This window comes from Alosa sapidissima, chromosome 23 (genome assembly GCF_018492685.1).
Source record: "Alosa sapidissima isolate fAloSap1 chromosome 23, fAloSap1.pri, whole genome shotgun sequence".
Classification (NCBI taxonomy): Eukaryota; Metazoa; Chordata; class Actinopteri; order Clupeiformes; family Clupeidae; genus Alosa; species Alosa sapidissima.
The window spans coordinates 7,431,549-7,452,446 of record NC_055979.1 but is presented as its reverse complement, the minus strand read 5'-3'; the positions used below and the strand labels follow the sequence as shown (position 1 = coordinate 7,452,446).

The 20,898-nt window shown below is 46.2% G+C and overlaps 1 protein-coding gene across 2 annotated transcripts in view; it reads left to right on the top strand.

Moving 5' to 3' along the window:
• ptgfrnb (prostaglandin F2 receptor inhibitor b) overlaps positions 1–18,794 on the top strand; it is a 37,554-nt gene extending 18,760 nt beyond the window's left edge. Inside the window, exons 5-9 of one of the 2 annotated variants that reach the window (XM_042081154.1) lie at positions 2,160–2,603; positions 5,059–5,466; positions 7,615–7,722; positions 14,420–14,725; positions 16,678–18,794. In XM_042081154.1, coding sequence (XP_041937088.1) covers positions 2,160–2,603; positions 5,059–5,466; positions 7,615–7,722; positions 14,420–14,725; positions 16,678–16,841 — 1,430 coding nt within the window. In that variant the 3' untranslated portion in view covers positions 16,842–18,794. The remainder of the gene's footprint in view (positions 1–2,159; positions 2,604–5,058; positions 5,467–7,614; positions 7,723–14,419; positions 14,726–16,677) is intronic. The other variant, XM_042081155.1, reaches the window with a different exon arrangement.
• The last annotated feature ends 2,104 nt before the right edge of the window (positions 18,795–20,898 follow it).

Below are 20,898 nucleotides of genomic sequence, written 5' to 3'. Positions count from 1 at the left end.
TGTGTGAGTGAAATAGGGAGCGAGCAAGAGTGTGTGTGTGTGTGTGTGTACTCCCTTTTTCCTCACAGTCATTACTGGCCTTTGTCCATGTGGTTTAAGTATCTCTCTGTCTTGGTCAACATGCCGCATTCAGACCCTAAAGGTAGACAGGCCGCATATGCTTTTAATGGTCTCAGCTCATCTCGAGGGGTTTTTGTGCTGTGTGGATGCAATGCACGTGTGTGTGTGTGTGTGTGTGTGTGTGTGTGTGTGTGTGTGTGTGTGTGTGTGGGTTTGCGTTCTTATCCTATGTGTATATGTGTGCATTTATGTGTGAGAATTCATGATTGCTTATGGGCGGTCAGCCTTAGTGATCATAACTGTCTGTGTGTGTGTCTTAACATTTATATTTGCATACTGCATGTTCATGTGTTATTCTGGGTGGGTGGCCATGGTATATCAGATGTATTTATGTCTGTCGGTGTAAGAGGAGGATAATGTCATTTTATTGGTGTGTGTGTGTGTGTGTGTGTGTGTGTGAGTGTGTGTGTGTGAGAGAGAGAGACAGAGAGAGAGAGAGAGAGAGAGAGAGAGAGAGATATGCCTCACAGCTCACTGAGGCATGAAGGTCCCAGCTGTAATGGGAAGAGCTCACTGAACACCCAGATTTGCCCAATACCAACACACACACACTAGCTTTGCTCTCGCTTGCTCACTCACTCATTCACTCATTCATTCTCTCTCTCTCTCTCTCTCACTCACTCACTCACACACACACACACACACACACACACACACACACACACACACACACACACACACACACACACACACACACACACACTGATAATGTCCACACACTCATAAAAACACTTACACTTTGCCCATAGCTCACCTCCCACAATACCACCTGGGCTCAATGCCCAGAAACACTTGACACTGTTGTTCAGACAGCCTGGAAACCGGGTCAAGATAGAACCATATATCTGTACATGAACCTGTCTGTGTGTGTCTGTCTCTCTCTCTCTCTCTTTCTCTCTATCTGTGCATGTGTGTGTGTGTGTGTGTGTATGTGTGTGTTTCTGGTATCTCCACACCCTGTGAAGGCAACTCTTGCATATGGATAACCATATTGGGGTGTTGCCTTAAGCCAAGCTGGAACAGAGTCCCTCCATCACAAAATGATTACCAGATGCTGACCAGGGTATCATCAGTACCATATCACTCTCACTCTATTGAGATTTTCCTCACTGCACTAGCAACAAATCATTCTCTGCCCCCCCCCCCCCCCCCCCCACTCTCTCTCTCTCACACAGCGCCACTCCCTCTGTCTGTTTCACAATTTATTTCCCTTCTTCCCCCCTCTCTCCTTCTGTCTCCCCCTCCTCTTCTCCTCTGTTGAGTTAAAAATGGCACTGACGCCATGAATGCAAAGCCCCTGGCTCTGCCAGGACAGACTCACAGCAGAGCCTCGTGCGCGCAGACTTGGGGTAATCCAGCTCCAGGGCGTTGGTGAACGCATGCCAGGTTTTGAGTTCCACCCAGGAACTCAGTCAGAGCCAGTTGATTTCACTCATGAGCTCTACCTCCAAGAACTCAGTGCTCATTTTTGATTGAGAGGCTCAAGGCTCTTTGACGCTTTGATAATCATCACATGGACTGACAATAAATGAGTCAGTATTCAAAGGCATTGGATCCACTGGTTTAGAATAATTGGCATGCTGAGGTGATTGATACCAAATGCCGGGGTGTTTATTTGCTGTCTCTCACAGATTGTTTTAAGTCATGCCTGGCTGTCACCAGACCTATCCTCAAAGGAGAATTGGTCTGGGAATGCTTCTTTAACTTCCGATTTCCGAGGGGTGTAACCAGCAGTAAAATTAAACTGGGAAATTGTTACATTAAACTCAGAACGAATCTTTTTGGAAGTACAGCAAACGCATCTTTCTTGTAAACGAAGGTTTCAAATGCAGTTTATTTTTTACTGAATTCCAAAGATACAATGCTATGTCTAACAGTGCTAAGCTGTGTGTGTGTGTGTGAAAGAGAGAGTGATACCAACACACACACACACACACACACACACACACACACACACACACACACACACAGGTGGAGTGTTTTGCTATATCTAACAGTGCTAAGCTGTGTGCTGATATCCCCCCCCCCCCCTCCAACAGACACAGATTTCAGCGTGCTCTTCTCGGCCCTGGCCACGCCCCGTCTGCCCGGTGACCCCACCGAGCTGGAGTGTCGCGTGACCAACGTCACGCACCTTCGGGACAGCCGCTTCGCCATCTCCTGGCACCACACGGCCACGCCTGCCCACCTGGCCTCCCCCGGCGCCACCACCGCCGCCCAGCGGAGCGTCATGATCGGCTCGCTGGACGTCAACGGCGCGCTCACGCCAGGTCCCCGCCACCGCCGGCGCCTGGACGCCGGACTGATCGCCGTGACGCGCGAGGAGCCGCTCACCTTCAAGCTCCGCCTGCTGCAAACGGGCGAGATGGACCTGGGGGAGTACACCTGCAGCGTCAGCACCTGGAGCCCTGCCCGCTCTGGAGGATGGGACAGCACCGTTGACCAGCAGACCCCCGCCTTCAAGCTCTCATTCGCAACGAAAAGTAAGTATGGCAGCCACACAGGGCTCTGGTGTCTATTTATTTATTTACTCATTTTATTATTTCATTTATCTACTCCGTTTTCAAAGAACAACCTCTCTGTTCCTAAAAAACAGAGTCTAAAGCTAAACTAGTCTAGTCTTGTCATTACCTGAAATAGCTCTAGACATTCCAAGGCTCAGTTCAGTGAACCGTATTGAAAAGCCACGAGAGATGCTCTACAGCCTCCGCGAATGCTTGTGAATTGTGTTTCTTAGCTGTAAAACATGGCGTTGAGATTTAAGGAAGATCTCCGTAGCTCGTCTGCAAGGGCACACCTTAAGAATATGGCAATAATAAGCAATAATATGGTTGTGTTCATCTCACATGGAGCGCAAGAACATGAAATATGCTTTTATCTAAATATATCTGCTAGATGCAAATGAAGGAGCCGCTCTCTGTATTTTGCTCAGTGGTAGCTGTCACAAGGTTATGGGTTCAATATCCAGGAAGAAAGGGGCTTTACAAATATATGGTACACCAGCGTTAGAAGGGTTTTTAGATGAAAATGTTTTTTAAATGATTAAATAGGACATCATTATGATATATTTGTCTAATGGAATTGCTGTTGGCTGAAAAGGATCTTTTATGTGTGGAGTTTGCAATGTGCATATTTTTTACATTCTTAATGGATTCAATATGAATGCTGTTAAGTGCTACATTTTTGGTAGCTGATCTCTATGTAATTACGTATGTTCATTTCGGCATTCTGATAGCATGATACAGCAGTCTCCTCCTGATAATTGCACTGTACTTACTAAATCAAAATAAATGACTTTTGCAGAATATACACATAGATTTCAACACACCCATAATCCTTTGTGGCGCCAGAGCGAAGCATGCCTAAGGGCGGTGGTACATCTAGTGCTGTCAAATCATTATTTTACTTATTTATTTATTTATTTATCTATTTATTTATTTAGTCTTTGTCTGACCACTAGGGTTGTGATGTAATCATGAAAAAACTTGTCTCATGAAATACTTATACAATTGCAATTCCCATGAGCTCCTGGTTTCTAAAACAAGACATCAGGCTGCAGTTGTGAGGAATCTGGAGCGTTCTTGGCAGCTGCCCGGTTTGATCACACATGCAGATCAGTCACCGGCCCCTGGAGGGTAGGCTATGCCAAACTTTTTTTTTCCCCATTTTTCCTTTTTTTCCCCTTTCCGTCACTTGAAAAGCCTCATAAATACAAGAGTGACTGTGCTGGTTTGTGAAGCACAGATGCAGAGATTTGAATGTTTTTCCCCCGTAGTGTTTTCTCTCTCTCCAAATTATGCGTGCTTGGCTGGCTTCCATTGGTCAGATTTTGCAGTGATAACCAGTTATCATTGATTAACTGATTGTGACTTTATTAATTGATATTTATGGAGTAACCATATTTCCATTCATAATTTTGTCTCTCTGTATTAACTGTATCTTCAGTGTTAATAGGATAAGACCCAGTCTCTCAGTACCATAGAGATCCTCAGTCTGTCACACCTATTCTTAGTTGTTTGTCAATCCATTAGGATTTTAATCCAGTGGATCTTGTAGATACAAATTTGTTGCTACTTCACAAACCCATAACATATTAGATAACTTTGCCAGCTTATGTAGCCTGCACTTTGCAGACCTGTGAAAATGTAAAATCGCCTAAGCGGATCCAGCTAATTTCACTCCTCATAAGTCCAGGTTGAGAGGATATAGGAGAACAGTGGTGCGTTAAGAAGCCTGTCTTCTAGTCCATTGGCTCTCTGCTGCTGCTCCTCAGGCCAGAGTATTACTATGCTGTCCAACTCCACTCTTACTTTATCTCTGGTTGTTTTTTTTTATTGTCTGTGTGCAGTTTTTACTCACGGAGCTTCAAAGCCCAGCCATACACCCTGTCCTCTCTCAACAACCCTTAAGAGATATCCCTTAAGTCGCTGCCTTCATGCGATAACAAAGGTTCTGTTTTTTCCTTGCAAATAAATAGTCTTTTTCAACTAGCTCTTGCCACGGATTTCCCACAGTACAATTAGTATCCAAACCTATTTAACATTTCACATCAGGACACAGAACACAACCACTATGCACAGTTGGCTGGCGCACGGCTGCTTGTGTTGCTTGTTGTGCTCAGGATTCATTTTTGTTCCCAACCCTAAAGACTCTATCAATGAAATGGAGCTTCAACAATGAATTGTCTTGGGGGAGCTGTGAGACACGTGGCAGCACCACACCACATTAGTAAAGAACAAATATGTATGAACAGCCTTGTTGCATGTTGAAGGGCTTTATGCCATTTTAGTATGAAATGTAAGCTCTTCACCACAGATTGACCATGCAGGTATAGTACAAGACAAGTTTGTGTTTTGGTTACACACCTTTTCCATATGGGTGTCCAGGAGTTTTTTAGTGTTTGTAAGCATCTCTCTCTCTCTCTCTCTGTCTCATCAGGCCCAACTCTGAGCGTCGTAGCTCGCCGCGTGCGCGAGGCCACCAGCAGCGGCGCCACCTTCGAGATGAGCTGCCAGGTGATGGCCGAGAACCTGCGCAGCCCGGCGTACTCGGTGCTGATCCACGCGCAGGTGACACCGAGCGCTCCGCAGCGGCGCATCGCCTCGCTCAGCCCGGAGTCGGTGGTGCGGCTGGAGGACTGGAGCGAGCCGGGTCGGCAGGACTCGGTGGTGCTGCTGCGGACCGGACCGCATGAGTTCAGCTTCCGGCTGCAGGGCGTGCAGGTGTCCGACCGGGGCTTCTACTCGTGCGAGGTCGGCGCCTGGACCAAGCAGCCAGGGGAGACGGACTGGACCAAGGCAGTGCGCGGAGTGTCCAACAAAGTCCAGATCTCCTTCGACCACACAGGTAGGATCACATATTCACGATCACGTTAGAAGCACGTGTTAGAAGTCATAAAGAACTGAAATGGCAACTGAAGTTCATGACATTACTGTACTTTAAAAAAAATGCAACGTTTTTCTCCAGCAGTCCTTTTTGAACAAAGAATTCTTTGAGGCGAGGCATAGGCTGAACCAAGAATGAAAATGACATGAAATTATACATAATAAAAACTATGCCTCAGATGGCTTCCAAACAGCCACTGACATTCAGATATTCCTGAGGGAGCTGGAGCTGGTCCTGGGGCAAGGTTATTAAGCTCATAGGGTTTAGCTTAGCACCACAGATGATGTCTCTTATGATTCTTCACTGGCATTTGGCATTCAGTTCTTGCTATTGCTTCCAGTAGTTTCTGACAGAGAAACCCAGTTCCAGCATGACATTACGCACACACACACACACACACACACACATTCATAAATAATATACATTCACATAAACACAAACACCTATACACACACATGCTCTCGCATAAATACATAGGCATAACACACACACACACACACACACACACGCAAACAGACAGACAGACACACACACACACTCTCACACACACAAACACAAGCACACACACACACACACACACACAAAACTCAGGACCACGGCCTACTTTCCCTCTTGTTTGAAGTTCTTGTGTTGTTTCTCTGGGGAGCCAGGCAAGTTCCCCAACCCCCCCTAAAGCAACCCCTGGTGGCAGCCTGGTACCAGAGCTCCTCATCTCCCAAAAGCACTGCACCACTGCTGCGCTCCACTCCACACCACCAGCCCACCACCCACCTCCCCACCCCCCCAAGCCCTCGCCCCGGAGAGACCCAGCCTCATGCTTCCCAGGATGGGGGTTGGTTATGTGGGTGGGTGGGCAGGGAGGGTGGCTGGGTTGTGGAGAGGCTCTGTTGGACAGTTCTTCTCCTCTGGCAGTGGGAGCTTCAAAGCAGGCTGGTCCCCCCACTCGCCCCTCGGGATGATGCTGCACGAAATACCAGCACCAGTGGCCTCTCCGCATTCTTGTGGACATGGTCTTGTCCACCCCCCCACCCACCCCCGCTCTGTGCTGTTCTTATTCTCTCTTTTCGTTCTCTTCCTTTCTTCATCTCTCACTCTCTCTCTCTCTCTCTCTCTCTCTTTCTCTATCTCCCTCTTTCCCACTCTCTTTTCCTGCTGTCGTCCTCGCTCGCCCCTTCTCCGAAGTGTGACATCCTCGAAGACAGACGTCATAAACAGACCCACCCGGCTCCTCCGCCTGTGCGGCGACGGCATTTCTCTATCTTGGCACGGATCATTTAGTCTGCTCGGGCGCAGATGAGTGATGCCACCAGCACCAGCAGCAGCAGAAGCGCCACAAGCATCACACGCACATGTTCACACTTGGTGTGGGAATGGAGGAGTCCCCGCATCCCTAGAGCAAACCAACAGCAGATTCACACAGCCAACCGCCACCCCAACACACACACACACACACACACACACACACACACACACGCCCACACACACACACACACACACACACACACACACACACACACACACGCCCACACACACACACACACACACACACACACACACACACACACACACACACACACGCCCACACACACACACACACACACACACACGCCCACACACACACACACACACACACACACACACACACACACACACACACCCACGCCCACACACACCCTTTAGCCCTCCAGGTTGACAGCATGTGAAGTGTGTGTGAAGGGGAGAAAAAAAACAGTGATTTGTTGTTGCACAGTGTAAAAGAAAATAGATCATTCTGCATAGAGGGAAAGATGGAGGACTTGACTTGAATTATGTATAAAGGCGGAAACTGCGTTTCCATATGTTCCTACTCCAACAGCATTGCACTATAGTGTTGCGGTGAAAAAAAACATAGCGAGGTGTTTTCCAACGACAGAAAGCTAAAAATCCTCCAGAGAATCCCACAAACGCGGCCCCAAGAGAAAACCCACACACTCAAAAGGCATCTTTTCAGTCCAGATGGCGGACGGTTGACGTTTTCCGTTCTTCAAGGCCGTGAGGTGTATGATGGCGCAGTAGCCGTGTTGCCTGCTCTTTATCTGTCTCCTTACGGCTCGTCTCGTCCGTTCACAGGTCCATCGTTCGGCATCTCCATCAGCTCCGACACCACCAGCGTGTACCCCTGGGAGACGGCCAAGATGGAGTGTGCCATGAGTGTCTCTGGAACCCCTCCAAACCCAGGCAAGTGCCAGAGCCTGGCCAAACGCTCGGGCTCTTCAGCGGCCTCGCAGCGTGAGCTAATGGGGCCTCGCAATAACGCCTAATAGTATCGGAATGCATTAGAGTGGCTACTTGTGTTTGCGATTATGCAAACATATTCACACATGTGAGCTCTCATGCACTCGCTCTCTCTCTCGCTCTCTCTCTCTCTCTCTCTCTCTCTCTCTCTCTCTCTCTTTTTCTCTCTCACACACACAACCACACACACTTTTTTCTGTGTTCATCTTTGTTTCCTTGTCTCTCTCGCTCACTATTTTTCTCTCTCATACACCCACACACACACACACACACACACACACACACACACACACACACACACACACACACACACACACACAAATGTGCACGTTCAAGCCTGCTCCCATTTCCTACTGTAATTAAACACGACCACCCCAGATGACATATCTTTGATCGCTTCCTATTAACATTGACATGTTAAATCAATCGCCTCAGACTGCCCCCCCCCCCCCCCCCATTTATTAAACTGGCCACTCACTCTGACCGCTCTGGTGAATGGAGGCCAGTGTTCCAGTACATGGGCGGGGTAGAAGTGAACTGACCCTTTTTTTACTGGAAGGAGTGTTCAGTTGTACTCCCCAGTGAACCACTTTCTATTCATTTATTTCTTTATTTTTTTCCTGTCTTTGTGTTATTTTACTCTTGACCGTTATCGGCAACCTCTCCCTCATGTTGGACTCATTAAAAGTGAGTTTTTCGGGGTTTCTCTGTCTGTCTGCCGTTTGTTTGGCTTTCTCTCTCTCTCTCTCTCTCTCTCTCTCTCTCTCTCTCTCTCTCTCTCTCTCTCTCTCTCTCTTCTCTCTCTCTCTCTCTCTCTCTCTCTCTCTCTCGCTTCCTGTGCCTCCTCTGCTCTTGCCGGGGTGTTGGACTCACTCTGCCAAAGACAACAAGGGTCACGCTCAAGACAAGGGGCTCCAGAGCAGATTCTCAAATAATAACAGATGTGTTTGTTGATGGGAACACTCACATGAGCATACTTTTGTTAGTGTGTTTGTGTGTGTGTGTGTGTGTGTGTGTGTGTGTGTGTGTGTGTGTGTGTGTGTGTGTGTGTGTGTGTGTGTATAAGGCTGTGTAGAGTATACTTTTTATGCTGTCATTTGTTAATGATTAAAAGTATTCCCTTGTGAGTGAAGTATAGGATGTTTGTGATGCAGGATGTATTTACATTCAAAAGGCCACTTGGTCTAGAGAGCAAGGTCACATATTTTAGAGGAGCGTGCAGCTGCATACTTCCACATGAAAAACAGAGGAACATCTGGAGCTGCGCACTCTTGTTGGCAGGTATCTCATGGGCTGCACAGCAATGCATCGCCCTCCAGTCAAATGGTACTGAGACTAAATCATCCAGACAAATCAGCCTAACCCAGTTACAGAGGTGTTATAGCAGTTCTGTGTCGTCACATGCCTGTTTGAACCCCAAAAACAATCGTTAGTTGTGCATTTTGTTCCCGTAAAGTATGGCTGAATTTTGAAGTTATTAATTGTATTTCTATTGGAGCTAAATGTGTTTATACACAGAAGGGGTTTTGCTTTCATTCCCTGAAAATTTAACGAGGGAGGGAGAACAGAGAAATCTGATAGCAAAGAATTTTTCAAACAATTAATAAGTGCTTTTACAGTCACAGCATAATTCAGGCATACATTACAAGACAAACATTTGAAAAGTTTACAAGAGCTAATCAATTAAGTCACTAAAATCAAGAGGGAAATCATTCACAGGTTCAGTTTGAAACTCAACTAAACACTAAATTTTGTCAGCAGTTTGACGGCTGCCCAAGTCTGCAAATGCAGTATGGGAGTTGGAGTGGGGAGTGTGTGTGTGGGCGTGTGTGTATATGGAGAGGGATGGGTGGGGGGGTGTCCCAGTCTGGACAGAGAGGATCCAGATGCTCTCCTTCCCATTGAGCTGAATCAGAGTGGTGCATGCGTGTGTGTCCGTGTGTGTGCGTGTGTGTGTCTGTGTGTGTATGTGTGAGTGTGTGTGTCCGTGTGTGTGCGTGTATGTGTGTGCGTGTGTGCGTGTGCGTGTGTGTGTGCCCTTGTGTGTGTGTGTGATATGTGGGGTGCTGGAGCGGCAGGAGAGGCCAGCTGTGGGGGAGTGGGGGAGGAAGGGAGTGGGCTGGGGTGTTGTCAGTTCTTCAGTTATTATGTCATCTTATCAGTCAGCACATAGTGACATAATTAGAAATGATGATAGTGTTGCTATTACTAAAGATTAGTCTTTCAATTAATTATCCCTAGATGCTTGGCTTTCATAAGCGCAGCCATGTAGGAAAGAGTTTCCTATCAGAGGGACGGAGAACCTTTCAGTACAAGTACAAACATAAGGGAATACACACACACACACACACACACACACACACATTAACATACAGTAAGACCCCCATGTTATCAATGTTGTGGAACCTACATCAACTTTTGAATGTGCCAGGCTTTATATAAAGCTTACCAAAGCCACAACCAGGGATTTGTTGATAGAAGCTAAGCAAACAGTTTGAACCCCTTCGCACGTGTGTGTGTAGCTATGCATTCAACCTTCCTTTCATCTTTCATCATAGTTTCATTTTGAGGACATTTCTTTCATCATAACGTAATGTTATGCAACACATTAGAGGTGACTTGATGTGTCAGGAGAAGAATACTGAGTGGCTGAGTGCCATTGATTTGTCTGTTCTTCAGCTGAGCTTTCTAACGTGTTTCTCTAATGTGGTTGTCATCTATTGCTGGAGATGATAGTGAAGTTTGAGCGAAAATGTATTCACATGTAAATAACATCTACAAGTACCTGCACAAAACACATGTTTTCCCAGAGAATTCTATCTGCTTTGAAAGGCCATTGTGAGTCACTGAAAGATGATTTAATGTATTTTTATGAAACTGTATTGATGTCATCGGGGCATGTTCAGGCATGAGAGCTGGAAGTTGCTCGCACAGCTCCCAGCACCTGACACACTTTCTGAGGAAACTGTAGCTGAACTACTCACGCTTGGAGGACCTCGGAGCAAACTGCCTTGCACCTGTCTTTGTGACCCTGTGGCTGTGCAGTCTCGTGGGAACGTCAGTGGCACACGCAGTACCATTTGTGTTTATTTGTCATCGTGCTTTGTTGTGGCATGTTCGTCCTTTGGGCATCACCCCCCACGCACCTTCCTCCCGAGTGTGGGTGAAGACGTCAACGTCTGAAATTCCAGAGTGTCGACAGCACACAGCTTGTGTATTCTGTCTCTCAGAGCTAATGTCTCCCAAGGATACCATTGTGCAAGACTATAACGTGTGTGTGTGTGTGTGTGTGTGTGTGTGTGTGTGTGTGTGTGTGTGTGTGTGTGTGTGTGTGTGTGTGTGGTGAGTGTGTATTTTAATACCCTCTTGTAAATGGCAAGCAGATGCTCTCCTAAAAATCTTTCTAATAGTTCTCTCTAGTACTTTTCTCTCTTGACATTTGGCTGAACTTTAAAAAGCTGTGTTTGTTTCTGTATTTTCACATTTATAGCTTTAGAACTAAAGTGATTTGTGATTTGTTTAGACATCAGCAACTGCAGTTCAAACCAGAGCTAGCCTGCTTCTATTTCTGAGTTGCTGTTTAGCTCAGCCTAAATGGTGAGAACAAGACCATACTTTGGGCTAGTGTGATACTATCAGCAGTATCACAATGTCCTGCTTAGTTCTTCTGAAAGCGGCATTCAGCATCGACTCCAGCAGAGATCTATGTCAGCATTCCCTTTTGACATCATGTCCGTCAACAAGCTAGCAGCTGTTTGAACTCAGGGCTTTGCTGATATGAAGTGTCAGTCAGTACTGTGTGGGGTTTGGTTGTAAGACATCAGGCATGTACTCCCTTGTTCTTGGTACAGGAGGCATCTTGGCATACTATGTTTGTGCAGTGGTGGTCTGTTTGGAGTGTGTTGACATGCTGAGGATGCGTCATCTCATAATGTCTCCGTGTTCTGTGTTTTCTTTGGGTCTGGTGGCCTCGTCTTGGTGATCAAGGCAAAGTGTTATTTTTTTTTTCTTTTGAAGTTGCTGTGCGTCTAGTTTAAGTTGTGCTTAATGTTCCTGATAGAGAGTCAGGATAAGGGAGGGGAGATTAATGTTTCCTGGTCTTTGTGCCATCTGGTTGTGAAAGAATAGGACCCTTAAACATGGAAGAGGCAGCCTTTTGATGTCAAGGATAGGCTTGGAAAAAGAGCATTCATCGGTAACTAAAGTCTTTGGGCTTGTATGCATTCAAATACTTGAATGTGACTTCAATGAGCTGGATGGACTGTATTGTCTTTTTTTTATTGAATGCCATTTGGCATTAGCAAAGCCCCGAAGCCATTCGCAAGTGCGGACATGTCCATCGCCTGCGAATGCGTAGCTATCCTTGACCGCTCCCTCAGTCTTATCCTTACTGACCTCTATGAGTACTGCTGCCCTGTCTTGTCCATCTATGTCTTTATCATTGTCCTCATCAGAGTACAAAGTATGCCAGCGCTAAGGACATTAGGGGGGAAATGTGAATATAGCCATTGGAACACGGACTGTCCATGGTAAGACAGCAAGGCACACAAGCATGCAGGATATCTGCAGTTTGTGCACAAATCTACAGTAATGAAATGTCATGTTATTTGTATCTTACATAATCTATATTGTTTTTGCGGAATATATTTTTCCGGTGTATGGGTGCTGTAGCATAGCATACTCTGCTTGCATGACAGTTTGTTGTTGAAAATATGAATTCATATTTTGTCGCCAAATGCGTTGTCATCTCAGCATTGTAAGGTTTGTGGCCCCAACAGTGAGATGTCCATCCATCCGTCATGATGCAGTGCAGTCAGAAGCTCTTGTTCGCTGCTCTTTCTCAGTTGAGTGGCTGTGAAGAGTGCACATGCTTCGCTTCAGAGGCCTCCTGCATCACGAAATGCCCAGCGAAAAAACAGACAGAATAGCGCATCGACCGAGACTTTGCCCTTTCCCGGCCCTTCCACTGGGTTGACCGCTCAAAATGCATCAGGTCACCAGAGATATCCTCCGTCCTTGCAAGAGCGGTCGAAAGGGAAATCAGAGTGCAGATACAATAATTAACGTAATCTTCCATTATCATTTGATACCTTCTGAATTCAGTGCACTCCTCTTTTCTTTCTTCTCTCTCTGTCCCCTTTTTCTCTCTGTCTCATTTGTTAACCCTGCCCCCCCCTCTTCTTCTTCCACCTCTTATCCTTGTCTGTGGCCTTGAATACTTCCCACTCTGCTTTCGTTTGTCTTTTGTTCGCTTTGTGATAAATGTAAGTGAAGAACCCCTCATCAAAGAACGATGCTATTCAGGTCTTTGGCTCAGCCTTGTGTGTGTGCCTGTGTGTGTGTGTGTGTGTCTGTGTCTGTGTGGGCCTGTGTGTCTGTGTGTGCCTGTGTGTGTGTCTGTGTGTGTGTGTGTGTCTGTGTCTGTGTGTGTATGTGTGGGAGGATGGCTTGGTGAGACAGCGTAGACCATCCTGCCGTTGCCCCTAATTGGCTGTTTGTTGGATTCGCTCTCTCCACATTCTTCCTCACATCACCACCGTCATCATCATCATCATCATCATCATCATCATCCCCCACTGGGATCCTTATGCTCGCACTGTTCATTCCTACACACATGCTGGAGTTCGGCCATCTTGAATTTATAGTTATATTTATATGTGACGTCCCTCCACGACACCGAGCACTGAGTAGTGTAATTGCTCAGTGATAAAAGCAGCCTTCATGGCTCTGTGGAGGATAACAGGAAAATGCTTCCACGCAGCGAATGGCTCCCCTCCCGTGCACAGCCTCACAGTAATGGCTCCTCTTTGTGCTCTTAGGGCAGATGTGCTCCTAGTGTTGAGCGCAGTACGCCGATATGAAGACTCTATGCTGCCAGTATTGTAGCAATTTATAGAGGTTTGATCATTAATATGTTACCCATTGGGAGCAGCACTCTCAATGGCAATAAGCATGCCCACTACCATATATTTTATTACTCAGGGTATTAGTTTGTTTCTAGGTACAGCAGTATCAATCAGTGATACATCCTAACATTTTTCATAAGACTGTTGTCTCAGCCTAAGGAAGAAGCAGCTGTCTCTATAGACATTAGATTAAGATAACATATGGAATGTTAAAAAGGAAGTCTTGTGGGGCCATCTATGATGCTCATAATGGAACTCTCTTGAAAGGGTCTATTCACAGCGGTCCAGGTACCTTTTTCGGCACTCATCAAGGAGGAGCTAGACATGTGGGTTACACAGCAGGCTCGGTTCATAGTATTTGCTGGCTCAGGAGGAGTGTAATTAAATGTAAAAGGACAAAGCTCTATTTTTGTTCAGGTATATTAGAAGACTTGGGATGTTTTTGATTATATTTTTACAAAGGTCAGGTCAGTTACCCGACTCGAAGCGATTTTCTCTCTCAATCTGAATCAATTTTTTTCCCTTTCCTCCTTTCATTCTCCTCCCCTTCTTTCTCTTTGTCTCCTTTATAGTGTTGTTTTGTTTGTCTTCCTTTCTGTCTTTTCTCTCTCTCTTTCTTTCTGTCCTCTCCTTTAAAACAACGTGGTTTATATTATGTCTCTCTTTTCTCATCGGATTCTCTCTCTTTCTCTCTTTCTCTCCCTCCCTCTCTCCTGTCCTCTCCACCTCTCTAGACGACATGGTGTTTGAGCTGCGCTGGTTCCTGACGCGGCTCCGCGGCGCCGACGACCCTGTGCTGCTGGCCACCATGGACCGGCACGGTGTGGTCAAGAGGGGCCCGCGCAACGACAGCAGCGACGTGAGCCTGGAGCGCTCGGGCCCGCACTCCTACCGGCTCAGCCTCTACAGCGCCCAGGACAGCGACACGGGCGAGTACCACTGCGCCGCCACGCCCTGGATACGCTCGCCCGCCACGGGCTCCTGGAGCCAGGCGCCCGCCCTCACCTCCGCCAGGGTCTTCCTCAACGTCAAGTTCGCCTGTGAGTAGACACAGTGCGGGTGCTCTCCTGACCCACCCACATCCATTACACACAATTGCATTTTAAATCCTTGTCTGCTCCATGATTTTGATGTCATTAATAGGATAGGGTCATGATAGGTGTTCTATTTCATTATTAAGCAGTGTATGAAAAAGAGTGTGTGTGTTTATGTGTGTGTCTCTGTGTGTGTGTGTTTATGTGTGTGTGTTGGGATGGAGGTTCTGCTGGCTGCATGTTGACAGGAAGTGTGAGATCAGACATTCTGCTGCTGAAGTGAAATTGAAAACGATCATTGAATGCCATTGCACTGGCATTACAGGTCATTGCTAACAGTTTTCCGAGTACAGATTGTTATAGCTCTCAAAGGCATTCTTGCAACTGGAGGAGAACGCGTTTCATTATCCATTTACATAGACAACTATTGTGTCAATGAAGTGGAACAGATTGCATGTTTTGAAAGTGAAAGTGAAGAAGATGTCAGTAGCAGTAGCTTCTATAGATAAGGCAAACAGCCCATATAGTTTACTGCATGTGTGTGACATGTCAGTTGGCCTACTTTCGTTATGAGAAGTACATTTTGCTTTTGATAACATCTCAAAACAGTATATTTATTTGTTTGATTATGTGTTGAGCGTGACTGTCACTTTCCTTACCATGTGCCTTGTTCAACCAGTCAAGCTACTGACAGAGAAGAAAAAGTCCCTTTCTAAATAGAGGCAAAATTCTATACTCTATGAGAGTAAAGAGAGACTGCCAACACCAGCATACATATAGCAGACGATACTGTTCACATTCACATTGTGCTCATGGAGTGCTGCACTCATGGAAGCTGTTCCCATAGTATTTTATTCGTCACGACAATAAAATGTCGTATGTGGTTTTTACGTGAAGTGGACGGTCAGCGTTTCCCTGTGTCGGCATGGCGGAATGCATCTTTAGCATGTTTTTGCATCTGTGTTGTTGCCTAAAATATGAGATGAAGGGAAAGTGCTTAGAACGGAGTAATTAAGACTCGGTGGGTGCAGATCACCCAGCACCTGCTGATGCTTTGTGTTTTTAGAAGAGAGCTTAATGAAGCAGATTGTGTGTGGTGTGTGTACAGTATGTGTGTGCGTATGCGCGCGTGTGTGGGTGCGCATCCCTTGTGGTTGTGCACTCATCACTAAACAAAGACACCATACTCCATATGAAAAATCGCCGAGATGTGTGTTTATATTAGGACTCCCCGCATAGCATTACCCACATGTTCACCCAGTGTGCACTGCACAACATAGTGCTCACATAGCACTGCACACTGCAAGCCGCTGCTGTTATTCACACCACGCAGAAGGAGCAATTGTCTATGGACCATAACAGGAAGAGGGTATTTAGGTTAGACAGCAGGGTCCAATCAGTGAGTCTTCTGGCCTACAGCTGACAGTGTGAGTCTAATTAAGCATATAAGGACTCCACAAGTCTATTTTTGTCCAGGTTTGTTATGTGATGTTAGCTGTGTCTCCAGTTTCATCAGTAGTGAACATTAAAACTTTACTGTACCCTATATGTAAATATTTCTTTGTAGCTTTTAGGAAATTACACAGCTTTTAGTAGCTTTTAGTTTAAGCAGCATTTATGTTGATTATTTTTTTTGTTTTTATTTAGACAATTCTTGTTTTTTTCCCTTAGTTTTATATTTTTTGTGTTCTGATTGCTGTGTGGATTAAACTGTATTTCACATTATTTGATTAATCAAAACCATTTGAGTTTAATCAATCTGCATGTTATCAGTGGATTGAATTCTAGGCCTAAATTAGAGTGAGACAAAATCCAAACAATTTCACAAATCACGATGGTTCACTGTTGAACTGAACATCTCTTGCCACCTGCCATAACCTGCTCACTGTAAACCTTGCACCCCTCTGACCTCCCTGACCGCTCACCTCTGTGACCTCTGACCTGTGTGTGCCCTGCAGTGTGGGACTCAATGAAGCTGCCGCTGCTGTTCGGTGTGTGTGCCGCCGCCTTCATGGGCCTGCTGTCCCTGCTGCTGGGGCTCATCTGCACCCGCTGCTGCTGCCGGAGCACGTCCTACACCCCGCGCCCCCGCACCAAGCTCATGGAGCTCGAGATGGACTGACAACGACTGTAGGGCCCCCCCACCTCTACCACTCTCTGGACCAGTGCGAAGCATATCCCAACAGCTACCAGTACCACATGAGAAGGGTATTGGCAGTGTGCGTTATTGACCTCTGGATGCACCAATGAGGGAAGGGGGTTAGAGGGATATGATTGGACCAGAATGAGGAGGGAGGAGCCACTTAACAACCAATGAAGGCCGCCAGTGGAAGCCTGGAGATGTTATTGCACTTGACTCTTGGCTGGATTTTTAGCAAACTATCTCCATTTTTATTTTCCTTTTGTTAGTGTTTTTAATGACTTTCTGAAGAGACAACACACACACACACACACACACACACACACACACACACACACACACACAGAGCAAACAGAGCTTTAAACCGAGCCAATATGTAGGAAAAGCAATTCATTCATGTGAAGCTTAGAAGTTCTTATATTTCTTCAGCAAGGTCCTGTGCTCAATGACCATGGCCTTGTCAACCATATATGAATCTCTAGAAGGATTCTGCCATACAAAGTAAATTCACCAGGACGCACAGCATCCAGGTTTAATGCTAAAATACTAATATGGATGGTGCTAGCAAATACACTGAAAGCCGCCCTAACATGGGAAAAGTAGTTCTTAGTAAATGTTTTTAGGTGGGAAAATCCAGTGAATTGGATTGTTTGTGGTTTTAAATGTGGAAGACGTATGCACTGACTGACTTACTGATCGACTGACTGACCAACGGATCAGCTTAGACTGACTGGAAGCAACGAGCCGCGAGGCCAGTTCCTGGTGGGGCCGACCCTGTGCCTTTGGCCCCAGACTCACGGGCCCCCTGGGGCAGCTCCGGAGACTGCTCATCCACCTCTCCGTCCAAGAGGAAGTGGAGCTGAACGTGCTCCCCCACCCCACGCCGTCCTCCCTCACGCTCACCCTACACCCCCCACCCTACATCCACATGGCATTGTGGGAGATCATCTCAGATCGGCGACCTCATCTCTTCGCATCGGTCACACTCCCCGTCTCTCTCTCTCTCTCTCTCTCTCTCTCTCTCTCTCGATCCAGCTGCAGGGCATTGACCCTAAATGGGACCCCTTCTCCGCCCATGTCCAACTCTGTGTGTGTGTGTGTGTGTGTGTGTGTGTGTGTGTGTGTGTGTGTGTGTATTATGGCTCTTCTCCCTGGAGCCATCTTCCAGCCGGCAGAGACCCGCAGAGACCCAGGAACAAAAGCACTCCCCTCCCTTCCCTTCATACGGAGTTTCCCCAGTGAGCCTTTCGGGAAAAAAAAGAGAGAGAAAAAAAATAATGCAAGATCTCTCCAGCATGTCATTGTCCTCCCACACATCCTCCCACACACACACACACACACACACGCACGCACGCACGCACACAAATACACACACACACACACACACACACACACACACACACATACACACACACACACACACACAATGCCTCGTATGCCTACTTGGTCCACTGATCCAACAGAAAAGGTTTCTTGTGAAGCAGACCAGATGGATCATATCGGCAGCCAATGGCATCCTGGGTCCCTGATCTGTGACAAGTTTATTACACAAGAGCGCCGCCCTGGTGGACTTAATCATTATGCCATGACCACAGGTCACTGAGGTGGGACTTTACTGACATGAGCACTGTTATGTTTTGCTGTTGTTGTTACGATGTTGATATAATTATTATTATATTGTTCTTGTTTTAATTAATATTATTATTTTTAGTTTTTTTCCCAACTTGAAATTCTATTGTGACATTTTTAGCATATTTTGAGTATTTCTTGATGCTACCGCGCCAATGTGAGTTGTTATGACTGCGTATGTTTGTGCCATTTTCTTCCTCCAGTAAGGGTCATGTTTGATCAGGTTTTGTATATTTCATTAGATTTTACACCGTTCTGGATAAAAAAATGAGAAATTAACAGTAAATGTTTTATATTGATGCCCTGCCTGCGGCTTCTTTGGTTTCTACCTGATGAGAAATTGTCAGTCTTGTCTCAATCCTAATTGTTTGCAGTTCCTCCAAGTCCTCAGATCTCCATCTGAAGAATGTTTGGAAACCCACAACACTCTTACATCCTCTCCCTCTCACACTTCCCTTCTCACATCACTCATAGTTGCCATTTTGCCATCTTTTTACAGAGAAAACTGCTCAATATTTGGACTGGATCCTCTGCAAAGCTATGTTGAGAAGTGGACAGACTTGTGGCTGTGCCTCCAAAGAACTTCATTAATGAAGGCTCTCTACCAATCTGTTGTAATATAATGAGTTTGCATGGAAGGGAGCATTAATTAAACAATTTGTCTGTTAAGCCTCTAATAGCCCAAAGTTTATTCCTCAGCTACGGAATATTTACACTGCGGTAAAGCAATTAGCTTTGCAGAAATTAACATTGCAGATGCTTCTCGAGTCTCGATTTTGTCACCAGTACCACAATGCATTGAGAAAAAAAAACAATCTTGTCAGAGAGCAAGAACATCATGTTTTATCATGTCACACACACAAGCACAAGTCTATGAACATTATGAATGAGTTTGAGTGGGTGCTTTTTAACACTCAATCTAATCCAACATTTAGACACGCTATGTTATATACGGTATCCTAGGGCGTACACACAGTGTCATTGGTCTTAGTGTTTTGTGCTGCAAATGGTTTATTAAGTGGCTGAGCCTGTAAAGTCTCCCATCTCTGTAAACACTAACCCATCACAAAAGTTCCCCTTCCTAAACGATGTGCTGTAATGTGAAGCATCTGTTAGTCTTGCGTCAGACCGGAGTAAATGGCCTAAGTTGGAGGGGTCTGTTCACTAAGTGTAAATGTTCAACTCACGGAGGGCTTGTCCTGCAAGAGACAGGAGCCCCCTGAGGTCCAGCACCGACTCATCATCGCCTCGCCCTCGCCATGGCAACAGTGTCAACACAGGACAGTGGGAACGGTGAGGGGGGAGTGGAAGGGTGGTGGGGTCGGGCAATTTGACCATCCAGACTGTCTCTTACTTGACATATGTGTATGTATAAATGACTGATAGAGGGCCAATGTGGGAATGAAAGTATTTGTGTGTGTGTGTGTGTGTATTGGGTGCACGTACGCCTATCTGTGTGTGACTTTCTATAGATAGCACTGACCTGATGTGCTCTTTGTCACCCGCTTCATTTTCAGTCTCCACACTACAAACACTCACACACACACACACTCTCGCACACATTCACACACATGCAAACCCACAAACACACGAACATTCACACACACACACATACACTCACACATTCACACACACACACTCACTCAGACCAGACTGTCTGTATCCGATGACCACCTAAGTGCCAGTGTCACCCAAACAGACCAACGTGACCCTGCATGGCATCTGTTACCAGCTCTATATAGGTGCCTGCAGGCACAGAAGGGAAAGGCACCATGTACCAGTTACATTGGTGCTGCAGTCCATTAATTGCCTGTGTAGAGGCGATCCTGTCACCACACATACCAACCATTGCACTTACACGCCCTCCCAGAGGGAAAAACACAACACGCGGCGTCCTCCCCACTGTTTGAAATATTTAAAAGTTTTGGACAGTTACAAGACATCCTCTTTCGAGTTGGAGAGACTGCAAGAAAAGCGTTTCTCGGGCTCACGGTTGAAGCTGTGTGAACGCCGCAAGAAGGAAGATTCTGAAGGCTTCTAAGGACATGTTTTTGTCGGTGGGTGGGTGAGCGTTGAATGGGGGAGTTGTTAGTTGCTCCTTTGTGGTTTTAAAAATGGGAAAAAAAACTTTCAACTTGGCTGCAATTGCCTTGTTTTATCCGAGGAGCCTGGCAAACATCACGGCTTTCTTGTTGCACACCCGATCCGACTGGTGAAGCCAGCCCTCGTGCTCGATTCATTAAAACGTGCTGAGCAGCAACGGAACATCCTACACGACTCGGTGACCCTTTGAACCGTACGCTCACTCTAAAACAGTCTAAATGCATTAGGTAATAACACAATCTTTGCCATGGAAATGGGTGTAAATGTTAGAATTTCTGCAAGAGGTTGCATCCGAAATGGGCAAACT